Genomic DNA, 24,555 nt, shown 5'->3' with positions numbered 1-24,555 from the left:
ACTGCAAGTCTCGGTTGTCACTTGGCAACCGAGACTACATGGGCTGCCTGAAGGTCGGACATAGATCTACGTTATGCAGTACAATGGGCTACATACCCTATGACGTAGCTCTACGCTGGATTGCCATAAGAGTTAATATAGAATAAAGTTTTGTTTTTTATTAGCAAAGGAGATTGCAGACATAATGAATATAAAGGTGTTCCATGGGAGCAACTTGTATTTTAATGGGGAAACATTGCCGTGCATTTCTAATTTTGAAAGGACTGTCCTCCATCGTAGATGCATCTTTTAAGTTATATCAGTCTCACCAGCTTTACAGTAGCAAGATTTTCCATTGTGAGAAATCTATTGAATGCATGGTGAAACAATTTACATATACAGGTAGCCCTCAGTTTACGCTAGGGTTAGGTTCCAGAAGGAATGGTTGTAAATTGAAACCGTTGTAAATTGAAACCTAGTTTATAATGTAAGTCAATGGGAAGTGTGGGAGTTAGGTTCCAGGCCCCTCTCAAAATTGTCATAAGTAACACCTAATACATTATTTTTAAAGCTTTGAAATTAAGACTTTAAATGCTAAACGGCATTATCAACCTAATAGAATAATCACACAACACAGAATATATAATTAAACTAAGTTAAATGAACAAAAACATTTGCTAAACAGCATTATAAACCTAATAAAATAATCACACAACACAGACTTCACTTGCATTTTTCTGCAAACAGTTCTTTCTATGCATTCCAATCTAGACAGGAAGATCTTGTTCCTTTGAAATCTGCTCGATAGCTCAGGTCTGGTTAAACTGATTAATTTCAGCTTGCTTGGCTTTGCTGCAATACAAGCGGACAGCTCCATCTACTGGCTATTTTAATCAATGCACTGCTTCTCAATGCTTTTCAATAGCAGTCACATGACTGAAAAAAAAGGTTGTTATTCTGAAACGCTGTAAATCGAACTGTTGTAAACCGAGGGCCACCTGTACATTATTTGGACTGTTACTACACAGAAACCATTTTATTTTAGTGAACATACAGTCTATGTTGTGTAAACATTCTTTGTATACATGCCCCCTCCTGCCAAGATCTGAGATAACTGGTAATGTTGGATGACTTTTAATAAAACTGTGATCCCTATTATTTCCTATGGGAGACACATCACCACTCGTGAGAACAGAGAGGGTCCACACACTTTGTTGTAAAATATTGCGGGACCCACAGTTGCGAGACTGACAAGGCCAAAAACTAAAATTATGACTTAACAAATAATTTCCTTTCCTTCGATACAGGGAGAGTCCACAGCTGCATTCATCAATTTTGGGAAATACAGAACCTGGCCACCAGGAGGAGGCAAAGACAACCCAGCCAAAGGCTTAAATACCTCCCCCACTTCCCTAATCCCCCCAGTCATTCTGCCGAGGGAACAAGGAACAGTAGGAGAAATATCAGGGTGAAAAAGGTGCCAGAGAAAGCAATTTAAATTTAGGGCCGCCTTCCAGAGAGCACGGGTGGGAGCTGTGGACTCTCCCTGTATCGAAGGAAAGGAAGTTATCTGGTAAATCATAATTTAATTTTCCTTCTAAACACAGGGAGAGTCCACAGCTGCATTCATTACTTTTGGGAAAACAATACCCAAGCTAGAGAGGATACTGAATGCTAACAGGGGGGTAACAATAAGGCGGCCAAATCTGAGGGCACCACAGCCTAAAAAATATCCCATCACCCGAAACTGCTTCAACAGAGCAAAGGACCAAAAAGTTAGCAGAACCAAGTAACTGCTCCACAATTAGGACTGTAAGAGCCCACGTCGGGAACCACACAAGAACAATGGTCCCCAAAAGGAGCACACAAACCTCTAAAGAGACTAGCGTCCCACTGACTATGAAAACATCAGAAGAAAACCTCCTCCACGAACACAACAATGAGGACAACCAGGACTCCCAAAACCGTAGACCTCCAGAGGAAGAACACAGAAACAAAGAGACCATGCTAAAGAGGCCTGAAAGGACCTCAAGGTACTATCCCAGAAAAAAGGGGGGGGGAGAAACCCCCTGCAGAACCCGAAGCAAAAGACTTGACTAGAAAGAAGTCTAATATCCCAAAGGACCAAATCTAGAACGCAACTGCCTGACCGCAGGCCGCATTGTAGCAAAAGAGGAGAACACCAAGAGTTCGCAAACTCAGTAATAGAAACAAAACAGATATCTGGATCTGCCTAGGAGTACACATAACCAGGGCAAAAGCGACGAATGAGACCACCCGTAACCGCACGTCTGATAGACTACCAGGCTAACCCTTAGGCAAAAAACTAGCCGTCCTAAGAACCCCTCTTTCCAAGGCAACCCTGGAAAGGCCAGGGAGAACTTCAAGAAGAAATAAAACAAGAAATAGAGAGAACCAACACCACCCTACCAACAGGTAAAACGAGGGGACCAGCTACACGCTGAGGAAAGGACTGACACCCTTCTGAAAAAAAACTCTGACAGTAAATGTCAAAACACCAAGGGCAAAGACCCTGTCAAACTCCATAATAAGGAGCACCTATAATGGATAAAACTAATCACGAAACGAGTGTTAGCACCAAAAAGGAAGCATTCAGGAACCCTGATGCCTGCCCCCCGACAGACTGAGTCAAACCAGAAAAGTAGACATAGTCGAAGGGAACAAGGAAGAATAAACTTCCTCAGCCTGAAAAGATCCAGAGATCTACTAAAGAATCCCTGATCACGATCCCCTAAGGGCAAGATTGAAATAGGCACTAGAATAAAGAAAATTTGATAATAGGAGTAAATTAGAAAGTTGCTTAAAATTTCATGCTCTATCTGAATCACGAAAGAAATAATTTGGGTTCAGTGTCCCTTAAGTAGAAAACAGAAAGAAACCCCAGAAGACACTCTCCCCCACTTCCATAGAAGTGAGAAGACCACTGCCCTAGTAGACCAAAAGTAAGTTTCCCCTAAAAGTGAAAAATATACCGACTACTGGCTACCGAAGCGGACTAACCAGAAATCTATGAGATTCTGGAGATAGATAGTAACATGCCCAGCCAAAAACCAGACTCATAAACATTAGCCACCCACAGTACCAACAAAGGACTGAAGAAAAACAGCAGAGCAAGGCTATATAGAGTATTGAAACTCAAAAGGCCTAGGAGACCTCCTGTCTGAAAATCAAACAGATTCAAGAACCAACCCAGAACCTACCCCAGGAACTACATTCCAAAACCAACGTAACAGCTTGCTATCACACATTCAAGGTGCCAATAGCTGCAGCTGGTTTCAAACTGCAAACCTTCCGCTTGCCAGGCAGCTAAGCTATCCATCAGGCTATTACAACAGGCTTGGGAATAAACAGGAGAGATTCCTTAAAACTCCTAGAAGGCGATGGAGAAACCAGAACCACCAAAAAGAGGAGCAACCAGAACCCAGAGAAACGGGATACTGTATAAAACCAAAACCCCCCTGGATCCCAAATGTTTAGAATCAAAACGAGGTTACTGGAAACAATACGGTCCTGAAAAAACGGATTTCCTCAACATGAGGAAAATCTCCATCTCCCCTATAAGGGAAGAGAGAACCGTATATCAACCCTCAAGAGAAAGAAGACCAAATAGAGAAAAAACCCCTAAGGAGCCCTATAAAGGGGGAAAATAAACCCTTGTGAGAGGAACCGGGAAAAAAACTTCAAAAAAGTCACCTGTCCACCCCTCATCAAGAGGGGCAAAACTTAGCTCCTAAAGAGAACTGCCACAGCAGAATTTAAACTCTAAGGCAACAGCCTAGTAAGGTAGGGTATTAACTCGTAAGCTACTTGGACAGCATACAATCCAATATCAGACGCCCAACCAAGAAGATTTAAACAGGACCAGCCTGACATCCAGGATAGAAGGGCTCCCTATGGAACAAAAATCAATCTCTTGAGAAGAAGAATGAAGAGAGGTAACAAGTACCCAAACAGGACCAGCCTGTTAGACAGCATACAACATATCTGTACAAACCTTAAAAGAACAGAGATAACTATACCCAACCAGGACCAGCCCGATATGAAGGATACGATATGTTCAGGGTCAGACTGAAAAATTTTTTTTTTTTTTAGCAGGGGCCAGAAAACTGAGAATAACAACAATAGTCTCAAACATGTTGAGGGAACATCACCCTGACCAGAGACCAACTCTATATTCTTTTTCTTTTTTTTTAAATAGAACTTCCACCGGAAGATTCCATCATCGCTAATACCAGAATCCCAGAACGAAAGTCTTCCTAAAAAGAATCTCAACATAATCTCATGCTCAAAAAACAAAGGAAAGTAAAACATATCCTAACCGGATTAGAAAAGAAATTAGGCAAGCGCACACAAGAGATAGCCCAGGGAAAAATTAAACTGACAGGTCCCGCCCGTCATGCGACACAATTCTTCAAGAGCTCCGCACTGGGAATCTGATACAAAAACAAAGAATAACAATATAAAGACGATAAGGAATAGGATCACCATCCCTCCATTCATCAAAACAAGCTTGCTATCTGAATCAGCAGACTGAGATTCAGCTGACAGATCAGAATTAGGATCCTCCAACTTCGCTAAAACTTCTCTCAGAAGTACACGCTAGTGACCTATTCTAAATTTAAAAGCAAAATTCACCTCCGTTGGAGAATCTGAGGTCTCTGACCCTGGAGGTAGCACCACTGAAGCCTCAGAGGACACCGCTTCCCCAGAAGACTGATCGGATACCAAAGTCCTCTTATATACCGGACCTTGGGCAGGAGTACACGGATTAAGCCTCCGCTTGCACGTGGCAGAGAGATGCAAATGCGCTAAGGCCAGAGATATGGCCATGCGAAACCATGCAGTAACCTCTGGTGGAAAAAGGCCACCTTCAGGAGAAGGTGTAACGGTATGGGGGGCAACCGCCTGTGTAGGAACAGAAGATGATAGGGAACGCACCTCACGGGATACCGAATCCTCAGAGGCGAATGGCTCAGTAGTCTCTAAAATTCCAACATGGGAAGAAGAAAACACTCTAATGCGGCATACAGAACATAATTGAGAAGGCTGGGTTACCCAGGCCTCCTCACAATATACGCAGGTATCAACATCTGAATCAGAGGAAACCCCCTCTAACATAGCAGATTTCTCCATAACTCGACTAAGTAGATTATGGTCAAAAAACATCTTACACCCCCAATGGCTGGGGCACTCACCACCTTGGATGACCCTAGACAGGTAGAGAAAAAAACGGATCCTCTCCGCAGTCGCACGGTCAGGAATACGGAAATGGGAAACAAAAAACGTGACCACACCAGGTCACATGGTGCAACGTGCAGGATTCACTCCAGCTAAGAAAAGAGTGTCAGTCCATAAAACTGCGCAGCTCGAAAACCTGTATGTTCCGTAAAAGCATATAAGGCCCCCAACGTCACTTACACATGAGCAGTCAAAATCACATATATATTAACCCTCGATTCCATAAAGATAAAGGAGTCCCAAAGAGACCCTGTTTTTTAACGTTACAACATGTAAAAAATTGAAACAATCTTACCGGAATCTATGCCGTAGAACAGCAACACTGTCCTTCAAGTTTGACAGATTGTAGCAGCGCTTCTGACATGGACTTGAGTGCAGAAAAGCAGGCAGCGAAACTCGTCAACGCTGATTGCTTATGGAGCTGTTAATATGTCGGGATGGGTTCGCAGAATAGTCGGGATGGGTTCGCAGAAAGACTCTCCCTGCATCTCCGGACTATAACATTCATCAATGCTCTCACTGAGAGGCTGACAAGACTACTTAAAACTCCATTCCCATCTCGAAGAGTACTACCCTCCATAAGGAACTACTCCGTAATCTTCAGACATTTCTCTGCCAACCTCCTGTAACGAAAGGCAAAGAATGACTGGGGGATGAGGGAAGTGGGGGAGGTTTATAAGCCTTTGGCTGGGGTGTCTTTGCCTCCTCCTGGTGGCCAGGTTCTGGAAAAGGTCATTTCTTGTAGAACTGACAATGCTTTTATCACCATGGCCTCTGCAAGAATACTATGCAGTACCTTTACAGACTGCTAAAGAAGGGACAACTTGCACAACTTTGCCATTACAACAATGCTGCCAAGACTCCAGGTCGGTTCAACTTTATCTATTTTTAGTACTTCAAAATGTGTGGAGAACAGAATAAATGCATTTGCTTTAAAGTGACTTAATCTATCACTGACAAAGCTAATTCTTGTGTTCCAAAGGAGAGGACATTGAAAAGCTTCCTTTTCTGTTTGCTGTGTTGGAAGTGCAAATACACAGTATATATGTTCCAAGTAAGAACTTCAGTACAACTGAGGAAGTCCAGCACATGCATTTATTTTCTGATTTTACCTAGCTATTAAACAATTTCACCTTTATAAATTGCTATTTAATTCTAACTCAACAAGTTTTGATGCTAGACTTCAACTACAATTCATATGCTTGAAGAGATGTTGTTATTTACTTAAAGGACCACTAAACACAACAGAATATGCTACTCAATTAATGCATAATAAAGAGGCAATGCAAAAGCACTTGAATTTTGAATGAGAGGTAGATTTTTTTCTGACAAATGTCAGCTACATTTTCAAAAAAGCGCGACCAACCATAAGATTGCGTCACTTCCAAAGGCCTCAATGTTCCAAACCACGAGCCCAGTAAACATCACACATAAGCAGGTTGAATCACATAACAAACATGATTATAAACCCCCCCTGTTCAATAACCCCCCTCAGGAGATATTAACCCTTGATTCCAAGATACTAAGGCCTAGATTTGGAGTTCGGCGGTAGCCGTCAAAACCAGCGTTAGAGGCTCCTAACGCTGGTTTTGGCCGCCCGCTGGTATTTGGAGTCAGTGATTAAAGGGTCTAACGCTCACTTTTCAGCCGCGACTTTTCCATACCGCAGATCCCCCTACGCCATTTGCGTAGCCTATATTTTCAATGGGATCTTTCTAACGCTGGTATTTAGAGTCGTTTCTGAAGTGAGCGTTAGAGCTCTAACGACAAGATTCCAGCCGCCTGAAAATAGCAGGAGTTAAGAGCTTTCTGGCTAACGCCGGTTTAAAAAGCTCTTAACTACTGTACCCTAAAGTACACTAACACCCATAAACTACCTATGTACCCCTAAACCGAGGTCCCCCCACACCGCCGCCACTCGATTAAAATTTTAACCCCCTAATCTGCCGACCGCCACCTACGTTATACTTATGTACCCCTAATCTGCTGCCCCTAACCCCGCCGACCCCTGTATTACATTTATTAACCCCTAACTTGCCCCCCCACAACGTCGCCGCCAGCTACTTAAAATAATTAACCCCTAATCTTCCGACCGCAAATCGCCGCCACCTACGTTATCCCTATGTACCCCTAATCTGCTGCCCTAACATCGCCGACCCCTATATTATATTTATTAACCCCTAATCTGCCCCCCTCAACGTCGCCGACACCTGCCTACACTTATTAACCCCTAATCTGCCGAGCGGACCTGAGCGCTACTATAATAAATGTATTAACCCCTAATCCGCCTCACTAACCCTATCATAAATAGTATTAACCCCTAATCTGCCCTCCCTAACATCGCCGACACCTAACTTCAATTATTAACCCCTAATCTGCCGACCGGAGCTCACCTCTATTCTAATAAATGTATTAACCCCTAAAGCTAAGTCTAACCCTAACACTAACACCCCCCTAAGTTAAATATAATATTTATCTAACGAAATAAATTAACTCTTATTAAATAAATTATTCCTATTTAAAGCTAAATACTTACCTGTAAAATAAATCATAATATAGCTACAATATAAATTATAATTATATTATAGCTATTTTAGGATTAATATTTATTTTACAGGCAACTTTGTTATTATTTTAACCAGGTAAAATAGCTATTAAATAGTTAAGAACTATTTAATAGTTACCTAGTTAAAATAATAACAAATTTACCTGTAAAATAAATCCTAACCTAAGTTATAATTAAACCTAACACTACCCTATCAATAAAATAATTAAATAAACTACCTACAATTACCTACAATTAACCTAACACTACACTATCAATAAATTAATTAAACACAATTCCTACAAATAAATACAATTAAATAAACTAGCTAAAGTACAAAAAATAAAAAAGAACTAAGTTACAGAAAATAAAAAAATATTTACAAACATAAGAAAAATATTACAACAATTTTAAACTAATTACACCTACTCTAAGCCCCCTAATAAAATAACAAAGCCCCCCAAAATAAAAAATTCCCTACCCTATTCTAAATTAAAAAAGTTACAAGCTCTTTTACCTTACCAGCCCTGAACAGGGCCCTTTGCGGGGCATGCCCCAAGAATTTCAGCTCTTTTGCCTGTAAAAAAAAACATACAATACCCCCCCCCCAACATTACAACCCACCACCCACATACCCCTAATCTAACCCAAACCCCCCTTAAATAAACTAACACTAAGCCCCTGAAGATCTTCCTACCTTGTCTTCACCATCCAGGTATCACCGATCCGTCCTGGCTCCAAGATCTTCATCCAACCCAAGCGGGGGTTGGCGATCCATAATCCGGTCCAGAAGAGGCTCCAAAGTCTTCCTCCTATCCGGCAAGAAGAGGACATCCGGACCGGCAAACATCTTCTCCAAGCGGCATCTTCGATCTTCTTCCATCCGGGAGCGAAGCGGCAGGATCCTGAAGACCTCCAGCGCGGAACATCCATCCGGACCGACGAGGCTGAACGACGAATGACTGTTCCTTTAAGGGACGTCATCCAAGATGGCGTCCCTCGAATTCCGATTGGCTGATAGGATTCTATCAGCCAATCGGAATTAAGGTAGGAATTTTCTGATTGGCTGATGGAATCAGCCAATCAGAATCTAGTTCAATCCGATTGGCCGATCCAATCAGCCAATCAGATTGAGCTCGCATTCTATTGGCTGATCCGAACAGCCAATAGAATGCGAGCTCAATCTGATTGGCTGATTCCGGTCCGGATGTCCTCTTCTTGCCGGATAGGAGGAAGACTTTGGAGCCTCTTCTGGACCGGATTATGGATCGCCAACCCCCCGCTTGGGTTGGATGAAGATCTTGGAGCCAGGACGGATCGGTGATACCTGGATGGTGAAGACAAGGTAGGAAGATCTTCAGGGGCTTAGTGTTAGGTTTATTTAAGGGGGGTTTGGGTTAGATTAGGGGTATGTGGGTGGTGGGTTGTAATGTTGGGGGGGGGGGGTATTGTATGTTTTTTTTTACAGGCAAAAGAGCTGAAATTCTTGGGGCATGCCCCGCAAAGGGCCCTGTTCAGGGCTGGTAAGGTAAAAGAGCTTGTAACTTTTTTAATTTAGAATAGGGTAGGGAATTTTTTATTTTGGGGGGCTTTGTTATTTTATTAGGGGGCTTAGAGTAGGTGTAATTAGTTTAAAATTGTTGTAATATTTTTCTTATGTTTGTAAATATTTTTTTATTTTCTGTAACTTAGTTCTTTTTTATTTTTTGTACTTTAGCTAGTTTATTTAATTGTATTTATTTGTAGGAATTGTGTTTAATTAATTTATTGATAGTGTAGTGTTAGGTTAATTGTAGGTAGTTTATTTAATTATTTTATTGATAGGGTAGTGTTAGGTTTAATTATAACTTAGGTTAGGATTTATTTTACAGGTAAATTTGTTATTATTTTAACTAGGTAACTATTAAATAGTTCTTAACTATTTAATAGCTATTGTACCTGGTTAAAATAATTACAAAGTTGCCTGTAAAATAAATATTAATCCTAAAATAGCTATAATATAATTATAATTTATATTGTAGCTATATTAGGATTTATTTTACAGGTAAGTATTTAGCTTTAAATAGGAATAAGTTATTTAATAAGAGTTAATTTATTTCGTTAGATAAATATTATATTTAACTTAGGGGGGTGTTAGTGTTAGGGTTAGACTTAGCTTTAGGGGTTAATCCATTTATTAGAATAGCGGTGAGCTCCGATCGGAAGATTAGGGGTTAATGTTTGAAGTTAGGTGTCGGCGATGTTAGGGAGGGCAGATTAGGGGTTAATACTATTTATGATAGGGTTAGTGAGGCGGATTAGGGGTTAATAACTTTATTATAGTAGCGCTCAGGTCCGCTCGGCAGATTAGGGGTTAATAAGTGTAGGCAGGTGTCGGCGACGTTGTGGGGGGCAGGTTAGGGGTTAATAAATATAATATAGGGGTCGGCGGTGTTAGGGGTAGCAGATTAGGGGTACATAGGGATAACGTAGGTGGCGGCGGTTTACGGAGCGGCAGATTAGGGGTTTAAAAAAATATGCAGGGGTCAGCGATAGCGGGGGGCGGCAGATTAGGGGTTAATAAGTATAAGGCTAGGGGTGTTTTAGACTCGGGGTACATGTTAGAGTGTTAGGTGTAGACATAAAATTCATTTCCCCATAGCAAACAATGGGGCTGCGTTAGGAGCTGAACGCTGCTTTTTTGCAGGTGTTAGGTTTTTTTTCAGCTCAAACAGCCCCATTGTTTCCTATGGGGGAATCGTGCACGAGCACGTTTTTGAGGCCGGCCGCGTCCGTAAGCAACTCTGGTATCGAGAGTTGCTTTTGCAGTAAAAATGCTCTACGCTCCTTTTTTGGAGCCTAACGCAGCATTTGTTTGAACTCTCGATACCAGAGTTAATTTTATGGTGCGGCCAGAAAAAAGCCCGCGGAGCGTTAACAGCCCTTTTACCGCTGAACTCCAAATCTAGGCCTTAAAGAGACTCACTGAGACCCCTATGGTAAGTTAGACCTGCAAGGTGGTAGTCTCTCGTGAAAACATTCATATTACAGTACATTCATGAATAAAGTAAAATTAAACGGTCTTACCGGAATCTACGCAATGGAACAGGGACACGACCCTTCAAGTGTGACCAATAGTAGCATCGCCTCCGCCATGGACTTGAGAGAAGAAAACAGGCAGCGGAGCGAAGTTCGACAACGTCAATTGCTTGAGGAGCTGTTAATATGAGTCGGGATGGTTTTGCAGAAAGATTCTCCCTGCATCTCCGGACTCTAACTTTCATCCAATCCCTCACTGAGAGACTGACAGGACTACTTAATTCTCCTGTCCTATGCGGAAGAGTACTACCCTCCATAAGAGACAAAAAACAAAAATTCTGACACTTCTCTGCCAACCTCCTGGGATGAAAGGCAAAGAATGACTGGGGGATGAGGGGAGTGGGAGGAGTAGAAGCATTTGGCTGGGGTGTCTTTGCCTCCTCCTGGTGGCCAGGTTCTTAATTCCCAAAAGTAATGAATGCAGCTGTGGACTCTTTTCATTTAAGAAGAAAATGATAATAGAAGTACATTGGAATGGTGTTTAAAATTGTATGTTCTAACTGAATCATGAAAGAAATTTGGGGTTTTATGTCCCTTTAAATACATTCTTGTAAAACTGCTTTCATATTGTATTCTACTTTGATAATTAAAGTAAAATGGATTCTTTTTCCTTAATTTGTACACTCTTTCTAAACCATGAAAGAAACAAATTGGGATTTCTTGTCCCTTTAACTTGTTATTCTGGAAAGAAAATACAACAGGAGCTGTTTGTTTCTCATATATAATAAATCTACTACCTAATGAAGTATTTAGTTATCACATAATATTGAACATTATAAAATGCATTAAAGGGACACCAATACTCAAAACTTTCCATCCAGCATGTGAAGGAGCGTCATCAACACAGGATGAAAAATAAAATCACTAATACTAAGGGCTCGATTAATCAAAGGCTTTCGCCAGCCTTTGAGTCCCTACAGCTGCAGGTTTTCACAAGAGAACCTGCTTTCCGTATTTAACAAGCAGCGGTCATCAGACCGCTGCTTTCCTAACCTTTCGCCACCTCAAAGGTGGCGAAATTCAATCTCTGCGGTCTAGTCCGACCGGGGAGGTTTTCACTTTTTTAATTTAGAATAGGGTAGGGAATTTTTTATTTTGGGGGGCTTTGTTATTTTATTGGGGGGGCTTAGAGTAGGTGTAATTAGTTTAAAATTGTTGTAATATTTTTCTTATGTTTGTAAATATTTTTTTATTTTCTGTAACTTAGTTCTTTTTTATTTTTTGTACTTTAGCTAGTTTATTTAATTGTATTTATTTGTAGGAATTGTGTTTAATTAATTATTGATAGTGTAGTGTTAGGTTAATTGTAGGTAATTGTAGGTAGTTTATTTAATTATTTTATTGATAGGGTAGTGTTAGGTTTAATTATAACTTAGGTTAGGATTTATTTTACAGGTAAATTTGTTATTATTTTAACTAGGTAACTATTAAATAGTTCTTAACTATTTAATAGCTATTGTACCTGGTTAAAATAATTACAAAGTTGCCTGTAAAATAAATATTAATCCTAAAATAGCTATAATATAATTATAATTTATATTGTAGCTATATTAGGATTTATTTTACAGGTAAGTATTTAGCTTTAAATAGGAATAAGTTATTTAATAAGAGTTAATTTATTTCGTTAGATAAATATTATATTTAACTTAGGGGGGTGTTAGTGTTAGGGTTAGACTTAGCTTTAGGGGTTAATCCATTTATTAGAATAGCGGTGAGCTCCGATCGGAAGATTAGGGGTTAATGTTTGAAGTTAGGTGTCGGCGATGTTAGGGAGGGCAGATTAGGGGTTAATACTATTTATGATAGGGTTAGTGAGGCGGATTAGGGGTTAATAACTTTATTATAGTAGCGCTCAGGTCCGCTCGGCAGATTAGGGGTTAATAAGTGTAGGCAGGTGTCGGCGACGTTGTGGGGGGGCAGGTTAGGGGTTAATAAATATAATATAGGGGTCGGCGGTGTTAGGGGTAGCAGATTAGGGGTACATAGGGATAACGTAGGTGGCGGCGGTTTACGGAGCGGCAGATTAGGGGTTTAAAAAAATATGCAGGGGTCAGCGATAGCGGGGGCGGCAGATTAGGGGTTAATAAGTGTAAGGCTAGGGGTGTTTAGACTCGGGGTACATGTTAGAGTGTTAGGTGTAGACATAAAATTCATTTCCCCATAGCAAACAATGGGGCTGCTTTAGGAGCTGAACGCTGCTTTTTTGCAGGTGTTAGGTTTTTTTTCAGCTCAAACAGCCCCATTGTTTCCTATGGGGGAATCGTGCACGAGCACGTTTTTGAGGCCGGCCGCGTCCGTAAGCAACTCTGGTATCGAGAGTTGCTTTTGCGGTAAAAATGTTCTACGCTCCTTTTTTGGAGCCTAACGCAGCATTTGTTTGAACTCTCGATACCAGAGTTAATTTTATGGTGCGGCCAGAAAAAAGCCCGCGGAGCGTTAACAGCCCTTTTACCGCCGAACTCCAAATCTAGGCCTTAAGAGACTCACTGAGACCCCTATGGTAAGTTAGACCTGCAAGGTGGTAGTCTCTCGTGAAAACATTCATATTACAGTACATTCATGAATAAAGTAAAATTAAACGGTCTTACCGGAATCTACGCAATGGAACAGGGACACGACCCTTCAAGTGTGACCAATAGTAGCATCGCCTCCGCCATGGACTTGAGAGAAGAAAACAGGCAGCGGAGCGAAGTTCGACAACGTCAATTGCTTGAGGAGCTGTTAATATGAGTCGGGATGGTTTTGCAGAAAGATTCTCCCTGCATCTCCGGACTCTAACTTTCATCCAATCCCTCACTGAGAGACTGACAGGACTACTTAATTCTCCTGTCCTATGCGGAAGAGTACTACCCTCCATAAGAGACAAAAAACAAAAATTCTGACACTCTCTGCCAACCTCCTGGGATGAAAGGCAAAGAATGACTGGGGGATGAGGGGAGTGGGAGGAGTAGAAGCATTTGGCTGGGGTGTCTTTGCCTCCTCCTGGTGGCCAGGTTCTTAACTCCCAAAAGTAATGAATGCAGCTGTGGACTCTTTTCATTTAAGAAGAAAATGATAATAGAAGTACATTGGAATGGTGTTTAAAATTGTATGTTCTAACTGAATCATGAAAGAAATTTGGGGTTTTATGTCCCTTTAAATACATTCTTGTAAAACTGCTTTCATATTGTATTCTACTTTGATAATTAAAGTAAAATGGATTCTTTTACCTTAATTTGTACACTCTTTCTAAACCATGAAAGAAACAAATTGGGATTTCTTGTCCCTTTAACTTGTTATTCTGGAAAGAAAATACAACAGGAGCTGTTTGTTTCTCATATATAATAAATCTACTACCTAATGAAGTATTTAGTTATCACATAATATTGAACATTATAAAATGCATTAAAGGGACACCAATACTCAAAACTTTCCATCCAGCATGTGAAGGAGCGTCATCAACACAGGATGAAAAATAAAATCACTAATACTAAGGGCTCGATTAATCAAAGGCTTTCGCCAGCCTTTGAGTCCCTACAGCTGCAGGTTTTCACAAGAGAACTGCTTTCCGTATTTAACAAGCAGCGGTCATCAGACCGCTGCTTTCCTAACCTTTCGCCACCTCAAAGGTGGCGAAATTCAATCTCTGCGGTCTAGTCCGACCGGGGAGATTGACAGCTCCTGCCCGCGCGTGATTGGCTGTGCACGGGCAGGGGGCGGGATTGCGCGCAAGCGCAAAATATGGTAAATTCCTCTGGGGAAATTCGCCCCAGAGGCGAGCTGTGGCGGACAGGGGTGCGTATATGCGCCCCTGTCCTTCGCAGCTTGATAAATCTAGCCCTAAATGGCTAATAAAATCAACTACCACTAATTTATTGGTGGAATGGGACACGCCTGTATGTGTAACAAAAACAAAAGTTTGCTTACTCAGAGTTGGAACATGAGTATTCAAAGAAACAAAAATACATATTGAAATGTCTACTTTCAGGTGTCCCTTTCAATTGATAATTTTAATAAATAGAAAAAGTAACCTTTACTTGTCTTTTCCGATGATTTAAGAATCACTGGAACAGGTATTTCAGTTCCAAATTCAGCTTTCTTGATTTCCTTTGAGTTTTGTTCAGGACTAAGATCTTTAGGCTCCGGTTGCTCATCGTCAGGGTGTTTAAACTCGGGAACAGTAGCTTTCAAGAAATCCCAGACTTTATTTATATAATAATTTCTAAAAACAAAAAAAAGAAAAGAAAATTTAATTTATCAATATAAATAAAAACATCTAAATAAATAACAAATTGGAAAAATAATCCAAATTGTAATCCTAATAATTTGATGTCCCTTTAAGCAATATGAAACCCCAAAATTGTTCTTTTGTGATTCAGACAGAGCATACATTTTAAAAAAAGTTTCCACTTCAAGTATCAAATTTTCTTCATTCCCATAGTATTCTTTGTCAAAGAAATACCTAGGTATGCGCCTGGAGCACTAAATGGCAGGAAATAAAGCTGCCATCTAGTGCTCTTGGATATTGATAACATTCTTGCAACACTGCGGCCCTATAGTGCTCCAGATATGTGCACAATTCTCAACTTACCTCCCTGCTTTTCAACAAAAGATACCAAGAGAACGCAGGAAATTTGACTGTTGTTTTGAATGAGCCGTCTGAATCATGAGATCATTTTTTTGGGGTATCAGGTCCCTTTAAAGGGTATAAGGGCCATAAAATTGCTTGCACACCGAAATGTACTGTGTTGCTAAGAGATTTGCAAGTATATAGTGTGAAAGATCTACTTTAGTATACCCTTTAAACTTAAAGGGACACTGAACCCAACATTTTTCTTTTGTGATTCAGATAGACTCTAGAGCATGAATTTTTAAGCAACTTTCTAATTGACTCCTATTATCAAATTTTCTTTATTCTCTTGGTATCTTTATTTGAAATGCAAGAATCTAAGTTTAGATGCCGGCCCATTTTGTTGAACAACCTGGGTTGTCCTTGCTGATTGGTGGAAAAAATCCATCCACCAATCAAAAAGTGCTGTCCAGAGTTCTTAACCCAAAAAAGCTTAGATGGCTTTCATTTCAAATAAAGATAGCAAGAGAATGAAGAAAAATTGATAATAGGAGTAAATTAGAAAGTTGCTTAAAATTGCATGCTCTATCTGAATCACACAAGAAAAAAATTGGGTTCAGTGTCCCTTTAAACTTTGGTCAACTCTACCGTATATATGACATATCACGGACACATCCAACTACATAACTGATTTAGAGATGGAATAATTACATCCCAAAGAAAAATGAGCAATGCTTTAGTGCAGAAGATGACAAGGACAACTACCTGGTTTTTTTTTTTGAAGTGGTTTAAAATTGTCACACTATATACTGCTAATGGCAATCTCTATAATGTAAATACAAGTTAACTATGAATTGCATATTAAACTCAAAACAAATTAAATTCCCAATAAATGTTAAATTAGGCACAGTTGACTGCTTAATTTAATTTGTATGTAAGGCACATCTAATAATTAATGTGCATATTTTGTAATTTATTCTTTTTATGCTCATCCCAGATAGGCTGGAGTGCATTCTACAATATGCAGTTTACCTGAATCTGCTTAAAGGGACATGAAACCCCAAAATCTTCATTCATGATTAAGATAGAGCATACAATTTTAAACCAATTTTGAATTTACTTCTGTTATCTAGTTTGTTTTGTAAAAAAGAATGAAGCAGCATTGATAATAGAAGTGAACCATGAACGAAAATGTTTGGGTTTCATGTCTGTCTGTACTTTACAACTTTTTCCCCCTTAATGTGTTCCAAATTACTTCTTATACTTACTGCAGAGTATTAAAGTGAATGTAAATTTTGATGCTAAAGTGCCCGTTTTTTAAAAATTTGATTAAAAACAGGGGCACTTATTCACTCATGTTGTGAATAAATACTTACCTTTTAAACTTGACAGCCGATCCAGCTTCCCCCGGTAGTCGCAAGCCATTTCTGATGTCAGAAATGATGGATAGGTCATCTTCCAATCACGGCATCCCAGGAAGAGGCTTTGCGACGGGCGGAGGAAGCTGGAGCGGCTGTCAAGATTAAAAGGTAAGTTTTTTTTCACAACATGAGTGAAATGTAAATTTTGATGAATTAAAGTGCCCCTGTTTTTAATCAAATTTTTAAAAACCGGGAACTTTAGCATCAAAATTTACATTCACTTTAAAGGGACAGTCTTTGAAAAAGCAAGAATGTAATCATAGTAGCCGGACCATTTTTGTTTCAACACCTGGGTAGCACTTTCTGATTGGTGTCTAAATGTAACAACCAATCACCAAGCGCTACCCAGGTGTTGAACCAGAAATTGGGCTGGCTCCTAAGCGTTACATTCAAATAAAGATACCAAGAGAACAAAGAAACAATTGATAATAGGAGTACATTAGAAAGTTGCTTAAAATTGCATGCTCTATCTGAAACATGAAAATTTAATTTTGACTAGACTATTACTTTATTATACTTTTTACCTCTGTTATTACCTTGTATCTAAGCCTCTGCACACTGCCCCCTTATTTCAGTTCTTTTGACAGACTTGCAATTTAGCTATTCAGTGCCTTCTCTTAAGTCACTCCACGGGCGTGAGCACAGTGTTATCTATATGGCACACATTAACTAACCCCTACCGTTACACACAAACCACTACCAAATATCAAAGAAACTAAACTAAAAACAAGCCAACAGTCACTTCTCTGTTTCCTGGCCGATAGCAGGAAACGTCGGCATCAGGTGGCTGAAGTGACTGACCGGCAAGATTCAAAATATTAAGAGCAAACGCGTTTCGGCTATGACCTAGCCTTTCTCAATGCTATATTTTTACTGACAGTTAGTAAACCCGAGTGCGCGGACTTTTATACCCATTCTCAAACCGAAAATTAGCCAATTGCGTGAGTTTCCGGGAAAACGCCTTCTTAGTATCCAATGGTTACGCTGGGTGGAAGACGCCTACTAACCGGATTGGGCTATGTGGCTGAGAAGTGCATTTGATGTGTCGCGCATGCGCATTAATCCACTCATAGCATGTAGAGAGAATCACTTGTATGACAACTGCTATGTTAAAATATATATCTCTATCAATTGAACGGATAAATATCATATTCAATCGTGAACTCTTCAAAACATGGGTACCATAAAGTTATAAGATATTACACTCAATCGGTTCAAATCGGTTCAAATATAACAATTATCCATATACCAATGCTCCATAGTGCCCTAAAATGTTGGGGTCTAGAGAAATTGAGGCCCGGAATAAGAGGAGGTAACACTGAGGATAAATTGTTACAGATGGAAACCAAATGGGTTTTCAATCTGAATACCGTCATGCCTCATGGTATGAATGAATATAACAATTACTGGGTATATATCTGATGTGATATATAGCAGCAAGAGATCATTCCTTGTATGAAACGTTATAGCACTGCTTACTGGTCCCAGTCTGCATTCAATATATGCCTAACCAGGATCCTTATGCTCTAGGATTTCTGGTCAATATCATATGTTTGTAGATTGGGACCCAGAAGAAAAATATATATCTAAGTAAACTTTTCTTTCTAGACCATAATTTTAATATTTAACAATTATTAAAAAGGTATTCACCGTTGAATCAAAGTCATTGATTTACCAAGTATTATATTGATGCTATTAATAGTGGAATTGAAAACCTATATTATAGCCTTAGATGTAATACCATTGCATCACTTGAACAATTTTAAGCAGATAATAGGTGATTTATAAGGTACACACATTATTAGTGAGGGTTAAGCTTAAGACTTATCTTTTACACTAATCAGTATCGCTATACACGGAGAGTTATACATTGGATCATATCCATATAAATCCTAATAAATCTAATGATAGCCCCATATCTGTAATATAAGTTTTTGCAGTGATAGGACATTTTTTTGTCCATTGTGCATTAACAAACTTCTAGCATATATTTTTTATAAGTTTATGGGGATTTCTTTAACTTTTTATCCTAGAGTTGGGGACATGGTGCCTTATTGATTTTTACCAGCATGTATGTATGTGTACGTATAATCATGCCCATTATTATTTAATATATGTTTAATAACGAATTCAATCTGATTAAGATTCAGACTTAATATTACGCTTATATGATTGGGACATATCACACATAGGTACTATTTAAAGTGGTAATGTAATCGACAGGATTTGTCCTATATTCTAGCACCATTTAAAAAGGTTTTTATTCATTCATTTATTATTATTTTTTGGGATCCATATTAATTTAGTGCGTAACAAAACATAATGAAGTTTTGCTAGATACTTATGTGAAAATCCTTTATCACAATAGTACAGCTTCCTGTGTACAGTGTTTAGCATAATTTGGTTTAATATATGGCTGTAAATAGTATTGGTGCGGTAAAAAGTTTCATAACGGTATAACACTATGGAGCATTGATTGGTATATGGATAATCGTTATATTTGAACCGATTGAGTGTAATATCTTATAACTTTATGGTACCCATGTTTTGAAGAGTTCACGATTGAATATGATATTTATCCGTTCAATTGATAGAGATATATATTTTAACATAGCAGTTGTCATACAAGTGATTCTCTCTACACGCTATGAGTGGATTAATGCGCATGCGCGACACATCAAATGCACTTCTCAGCCACATAGCCCAATCCGGCGTTTTCCCGGAAACTCACGCAATTGGCTAATTTTCGGTTTGAGAATGGGTATAAAAGTCCGCGCACCCGGCAGCCTCGGGTTTACTAACTGTCAGTAAAAATATAGCATTGAGAAAGGCTAGGTCATAGCCGAAACGCGTTTGCTCTTAATATTTTGAATCTTGCCGGTCAGTCACTTCAGCCACCTGATGCCGACGTTTCCTGCTATCGGCCAGGAAACAGAGAAGTGACTGTTGGCTTGTTTTTAGTTTAGTTTCTTTGATATTTGGTAGTGGTTTGTGTGTAACGGTAGGGGTTGTTACCCCATGTCTTTTAAATAATTAATTAAAGTATAGTTTTTTTAACTAACTTCATACCCATATAAGTAAGTATGAGTGCTATAATAGCCCCTATCTTTCTTTTCTTTTTCTTTGATAACTAACGGTTTCTAAGGGGTAGCACCGGAATCCAAGGATTCTTTTTCTTACTTAATATTAGTGTAGTGCCAGTTTATCCCAATCCCAATAGATTGTAATCTCGTATGTGATAATTGTACTCACATTTTTCTCGTAAACTAGAGCACACACTCTAACACACTTTGAATTATGGCCTCTTTTGATTTAGGGGCAGAAATGCTCCAATGGACTAAAGATATAACAAATCTTACAGCTGAACTTAGAAATAAAAGTACTACAGAGAGTAACAGTTCTGTGGAATGGTCTGATTCCTTAAAGAATCTTAAAAAAATTAGAAGGAAACAGATAAAGAAGCAATGGAATATAGGAATGTACAATTTTTATAAAGACAACAGTGTCATTCCTAGAGGCCTAAGATTGAAATTGTTTCCTTCTTTTAATGATTATAAACCTGAATTTAAAACTAAATGGGAAAGTGCCCTGACTGAATGCTCGCTTAAATTAATGGGATATTTAACTGAATATGAATTAGATAAATTAAATGACATCAATGAGGGAATTTCTAAACTGTGCGATGAACTCAAACAATATGAATTAAATGAAGAGTTTCAAAAGTCATATAAAAAAACCAAGGGAGCAGTTGAGAAGTTTGCACGTTTTATTTCAGAGAGGAAAGAACGCAAGATTGATAGAGATCTTAATGATTATTCTTCTGACACAATCTACTCTTGGGGGCAGAATAAGATCGCCAGTCTAGATGTAGACACATCAGACAGAGAAGGTGATAGTACAGATGTAGATTTATCTGATGGCGAAACCTTACCTAGAACTATTCTGAAAAATAGAATTGTACCTCATACAATTAACAATACCAATATCCCTTTAGGCGGAGAACCAGAAGGGGCCGCAAAAGTCGGGACCAGAACCCGCAGACAAGTAAAATTCAGTCACAAATCACAACACAAAAAGAAGTAGACATTCCAGAATTGAACATAATTAATCTCTCTGATGTTACTCTTTCTAATGTACAAATATCTGTCCTAAAAAGAGGCTTATCATTCATACCCACACCAAATTTGAACAAATTTGAGGCTATTAAGGATATTCACTTATTCACCCGAAAAATTCTCCTTAAAAAATATTTCAGTAACTCTGAATCTGACACCCTCAATGCGAATGATCAAGCTGCCATTAATGATTTAATTGCATTGTTAGATGAAGCCATTAGCTGCAATTCAGACAATGAGGACATTAGTTGGCGAACTATCTTAAAAACTAAGTCCAAATTTGTACCTCCCAACCATACGTCATATAACACACTGACCTTTCTTAATCTTGTATGTCAAGATATTTTAGACATCCAGGACAACAGTGGCATTACTAATCATAATCTATCTAATGAAGAAATTAAAGCCCTGAAACAATTGAAAAATATGAAAGGTATACAAATAAAAAGCAGTGACAAAGGCGGCAACATTGTTGTTTGGCCTGACACTATGTATAGGGAGGAAGCATTACGTCAGCTTAACAATTCTTCTAATTATAAGTCACTTCTATGTAACCCTACAGAGATGTTTCTCAACAGCTATAATAAACTTATTCGTTCAGCTTTTGACAATGGTGTTATAGATCAGAAGGAATTTAAATTTCTAGAAGTAAAAGAACCAAAAACAGCTACTTTGTATTTGCTGCCCAAAATACATAAGGATGCACGTAAGCCACCAGGCAGACCAAGTGTCTGGAATAGGCTCCCTTACTGAAAAGGCCAGCAAATACATAGACGCAAGATTAAGATATATTGTTGAATCACTTCCATCGCACACCAAAGATACGATGCATTTATTGAACAAACTTAATGAGATCAATATTGACAGTAACTCAGTACTGGTAACCTGTGACGTGGAATCGCTCTACACTAGTATAAAAACACATTGGGGATGTAGAGCGGTGTCACACTATCTTAATCAAAATACCAGTATGAGTGAGGAGGTCAAACAATTTTTATTGAATATGATAGAATTTTTCTTGACTCATAATTTTTTCGTATTCGATGATAAATTCTATTTACAGACCTGTGGGACAGCGATGGGCACTGCGTGTGCCCCAACTTACGCTAATATATATCTGGGCTGGTGGGAGGAAACTGTGGTGTTTAATGATAATCTCAAACATCTTACCCAATATATCTCCCACTGGTCCAGATATATAGATGACATTCTATTTATATGGAATGGTCCTGAGAATCTCCTACATGATCTCATTACAACATTAAATGAAAACCCATTTGGACTATAACTTACATCCAACATACAAAAGTCTAAAGTAGAGTTTTTGGATCTCACAATTGGAAAGACTGACAGCTCAATTGAGACAGAAGCATATAGGAAACCCACATCCACTAATAATATTTTGCATGCAAGCAGTTATCATCACCCTGCTACTATTAGAGGATTACCTATGGGTGAATATATACGCTTAAGGAGAAATTGTAGCACCATTGAGAATTTTAAAATAGCTGCTAGAGAACTGAGACAAAGGTTACTTGAAAGAGGCTATTCAAAAAAATTGCTTGCTAGAGCATATAATAGAGCATTACTGAAAGATAGGGCTGAATTACTCACCCCTAAGATTAAGGAGAAAAATACCCCCTTAAGATGTATTACCACTTATTCCGCACAAAGTGATCAAATCATCCAAATCCTGACTAAACATTGGCATGTCTTAACTAGGGATGACCTATTAAAACCATTAATAACAGAGAAGCCGCTAGTGACATACAGACGTGCTAGAAATATTAAGGATACACTGGTTACGAGCCATTATGATAGAAATGCTAAGAAATTGCCTATATATGAGGGCTCCATAGCATGTGGACACTGTTCAGTATGTCAACACATGCTTAAAAAACAAAAAATAGTTGACAGATTTGGAAAAATTTGGAATATCAAACAACATATAAATTGTCAAAGTACAAATGTTATCTACTGTATATCTTGTAGCTGTAACCTATATTACATAGGAATGACAACAAGGAGCATGGGCACACGTATAACTGAACATCTTAGTAATATTAGAACAGCTCAAAGAGATGTAGACAAATCTAAACAAATTACCAGTGTCGCTAGGCATTTCCTACAATGTCATAATGGGAAAACCAGTGCCCTAAAATGTTGGGGTCTAGAGAAATTGAGGCCCGGAATAAGAGGAGGTAACACTGAGGATAAATTGTTACAGATGGAAACCAAATGGGTTTTCAATCTGAATACCGTCATGCCTCATGGTATGAATGAATATAACAATTACTGGGTATATATCTGATGTGATATATAGCAGCAAGAGATCATTCCTTGTATGAAACGTTATAGCACTGCTTACTGGTCCCAGTCTGCATTCAATATATGCCTAACCAGGATCCTTATGCTCTAGGATTTCTGGTCAATATCATATGTTTGTAGATTGGGACCCAGAAGAAAAATATATATCTAAGTAAACTTTTCTTTCTAGACCATAATTTTAATATTTAACAATTATTAAAAAGGTATTCACCGTTGAATCAAAGTCATTGACTTACCAAGTATTATATTGATGCTATTAATAGTGGAATTGAAAACCTATATTATAGCCTTAGATGTAATACCATTGCGTCACTTGAACAATTTTAAGCAGATAATAGGTGATTTATAAGGTACACACATTATTAGTGAGGGTTAAGCTTAAGACTTACCTTTTACACTAATCAGTATCGCTATACATGGAGAGTTATACATTGGATCATATCCATATAAATCCTAATAAATCTAATGATAGCCCCATATCTGTAATATAAGTTTTTGCAGTGATAGGACATTTTTTTGTCCATTGTGCATTAACAAACTTCTAGCATATATTTTTTATAAGTTTATGGGGATTTCTTTAACTTTTTATCCTAGAGTTGGGGACATGGTGCCTTATTGATTTTTACCAGCATGTATGTATGTGTACGTATAATCATGCCCATTATTATTTAATATATGTTTAATAACGAATTCAATCTGATTAAGATTCAGACTTAATATTACGCTTATATGATTGGGACATATCACACATAGGTACTATTTAAAGTAGTAATGTAATCGACAGGATTTGTCCTATATTCTAGCACCATTTAAAAAGGTTTTTATTCATTCATTTATTATTATTTTTTGGGATCCATATTAATTTAGTGCGTAACAAAACATAATGAAGTTTTGCTAGATACTTATGTGAAAATCCTTTATCACAATAGTACAGCTTCCTGTGTACAGTGTTTAGCATAATTTGGTTTAATATATGGCTGTAAATAGTATTGGTGCGGTAAAAAGTTTCATAACGGTATAACTCTATGGAGCATTGGTATATGGATAATCGTTATATTTGAACCGATTGAGTGTAATATCTTATAACTTTATGGTACCCATGTTTTGAAGAGTTCACGATTGAATATGATATTTATCCGTTCAATTGATAGAGATATATATTTTAACATAGCAGTTGTCATACAAGTGATTCTCTCTACATGCTATGAGTGGATTAATGCGCATGCGCGACACATCAAATGCACTTCTCAGCCACATAGCCCAATCCGGTTAGTACTTGCA

The 24,555-nt window shown here is 38.5% G+C and overlaps 1 protein-coding gene across 1 annotated transcript in view; it reads right to left on the bottom strand.

The window, feature by feature from the left end:
• The window catches only part of ADGB (androglobin), a 693,780-nt gene that overhangs the window by 497,360 nt on the left and 171,865 nt on the right, over positions 1–24,555 (bottom strand). The window contains exon 9 of the mRNA XM_053711792.1: positions 14,872–15,062. Within this exon, the coding sequence (XP_053567767.1) occupies positions 14,872–15,062 (191 nt within the window). The remainder of the gene's footprint in view (positions 1–14,871; positions 15,063–24,555) is intronic.

This window comes from Bombina bombina, chromosome 4, assembly GCF_027579735.1.
Source record: "Bombina bombina isolate aBomBom1 chromosome 4, aBomBom1.pri, whole genome shotgun sequence".
In the NCBI taxonomy this organism is placed as follows: Eukaryota; Metazoa; Chordata; class Amphibia; order Anura; family Bombinatoridae; genus Bombina; species Bombina bombina.
This window is presented reverse-complemented; position numbering and strand designations above follow the sequence as displayed.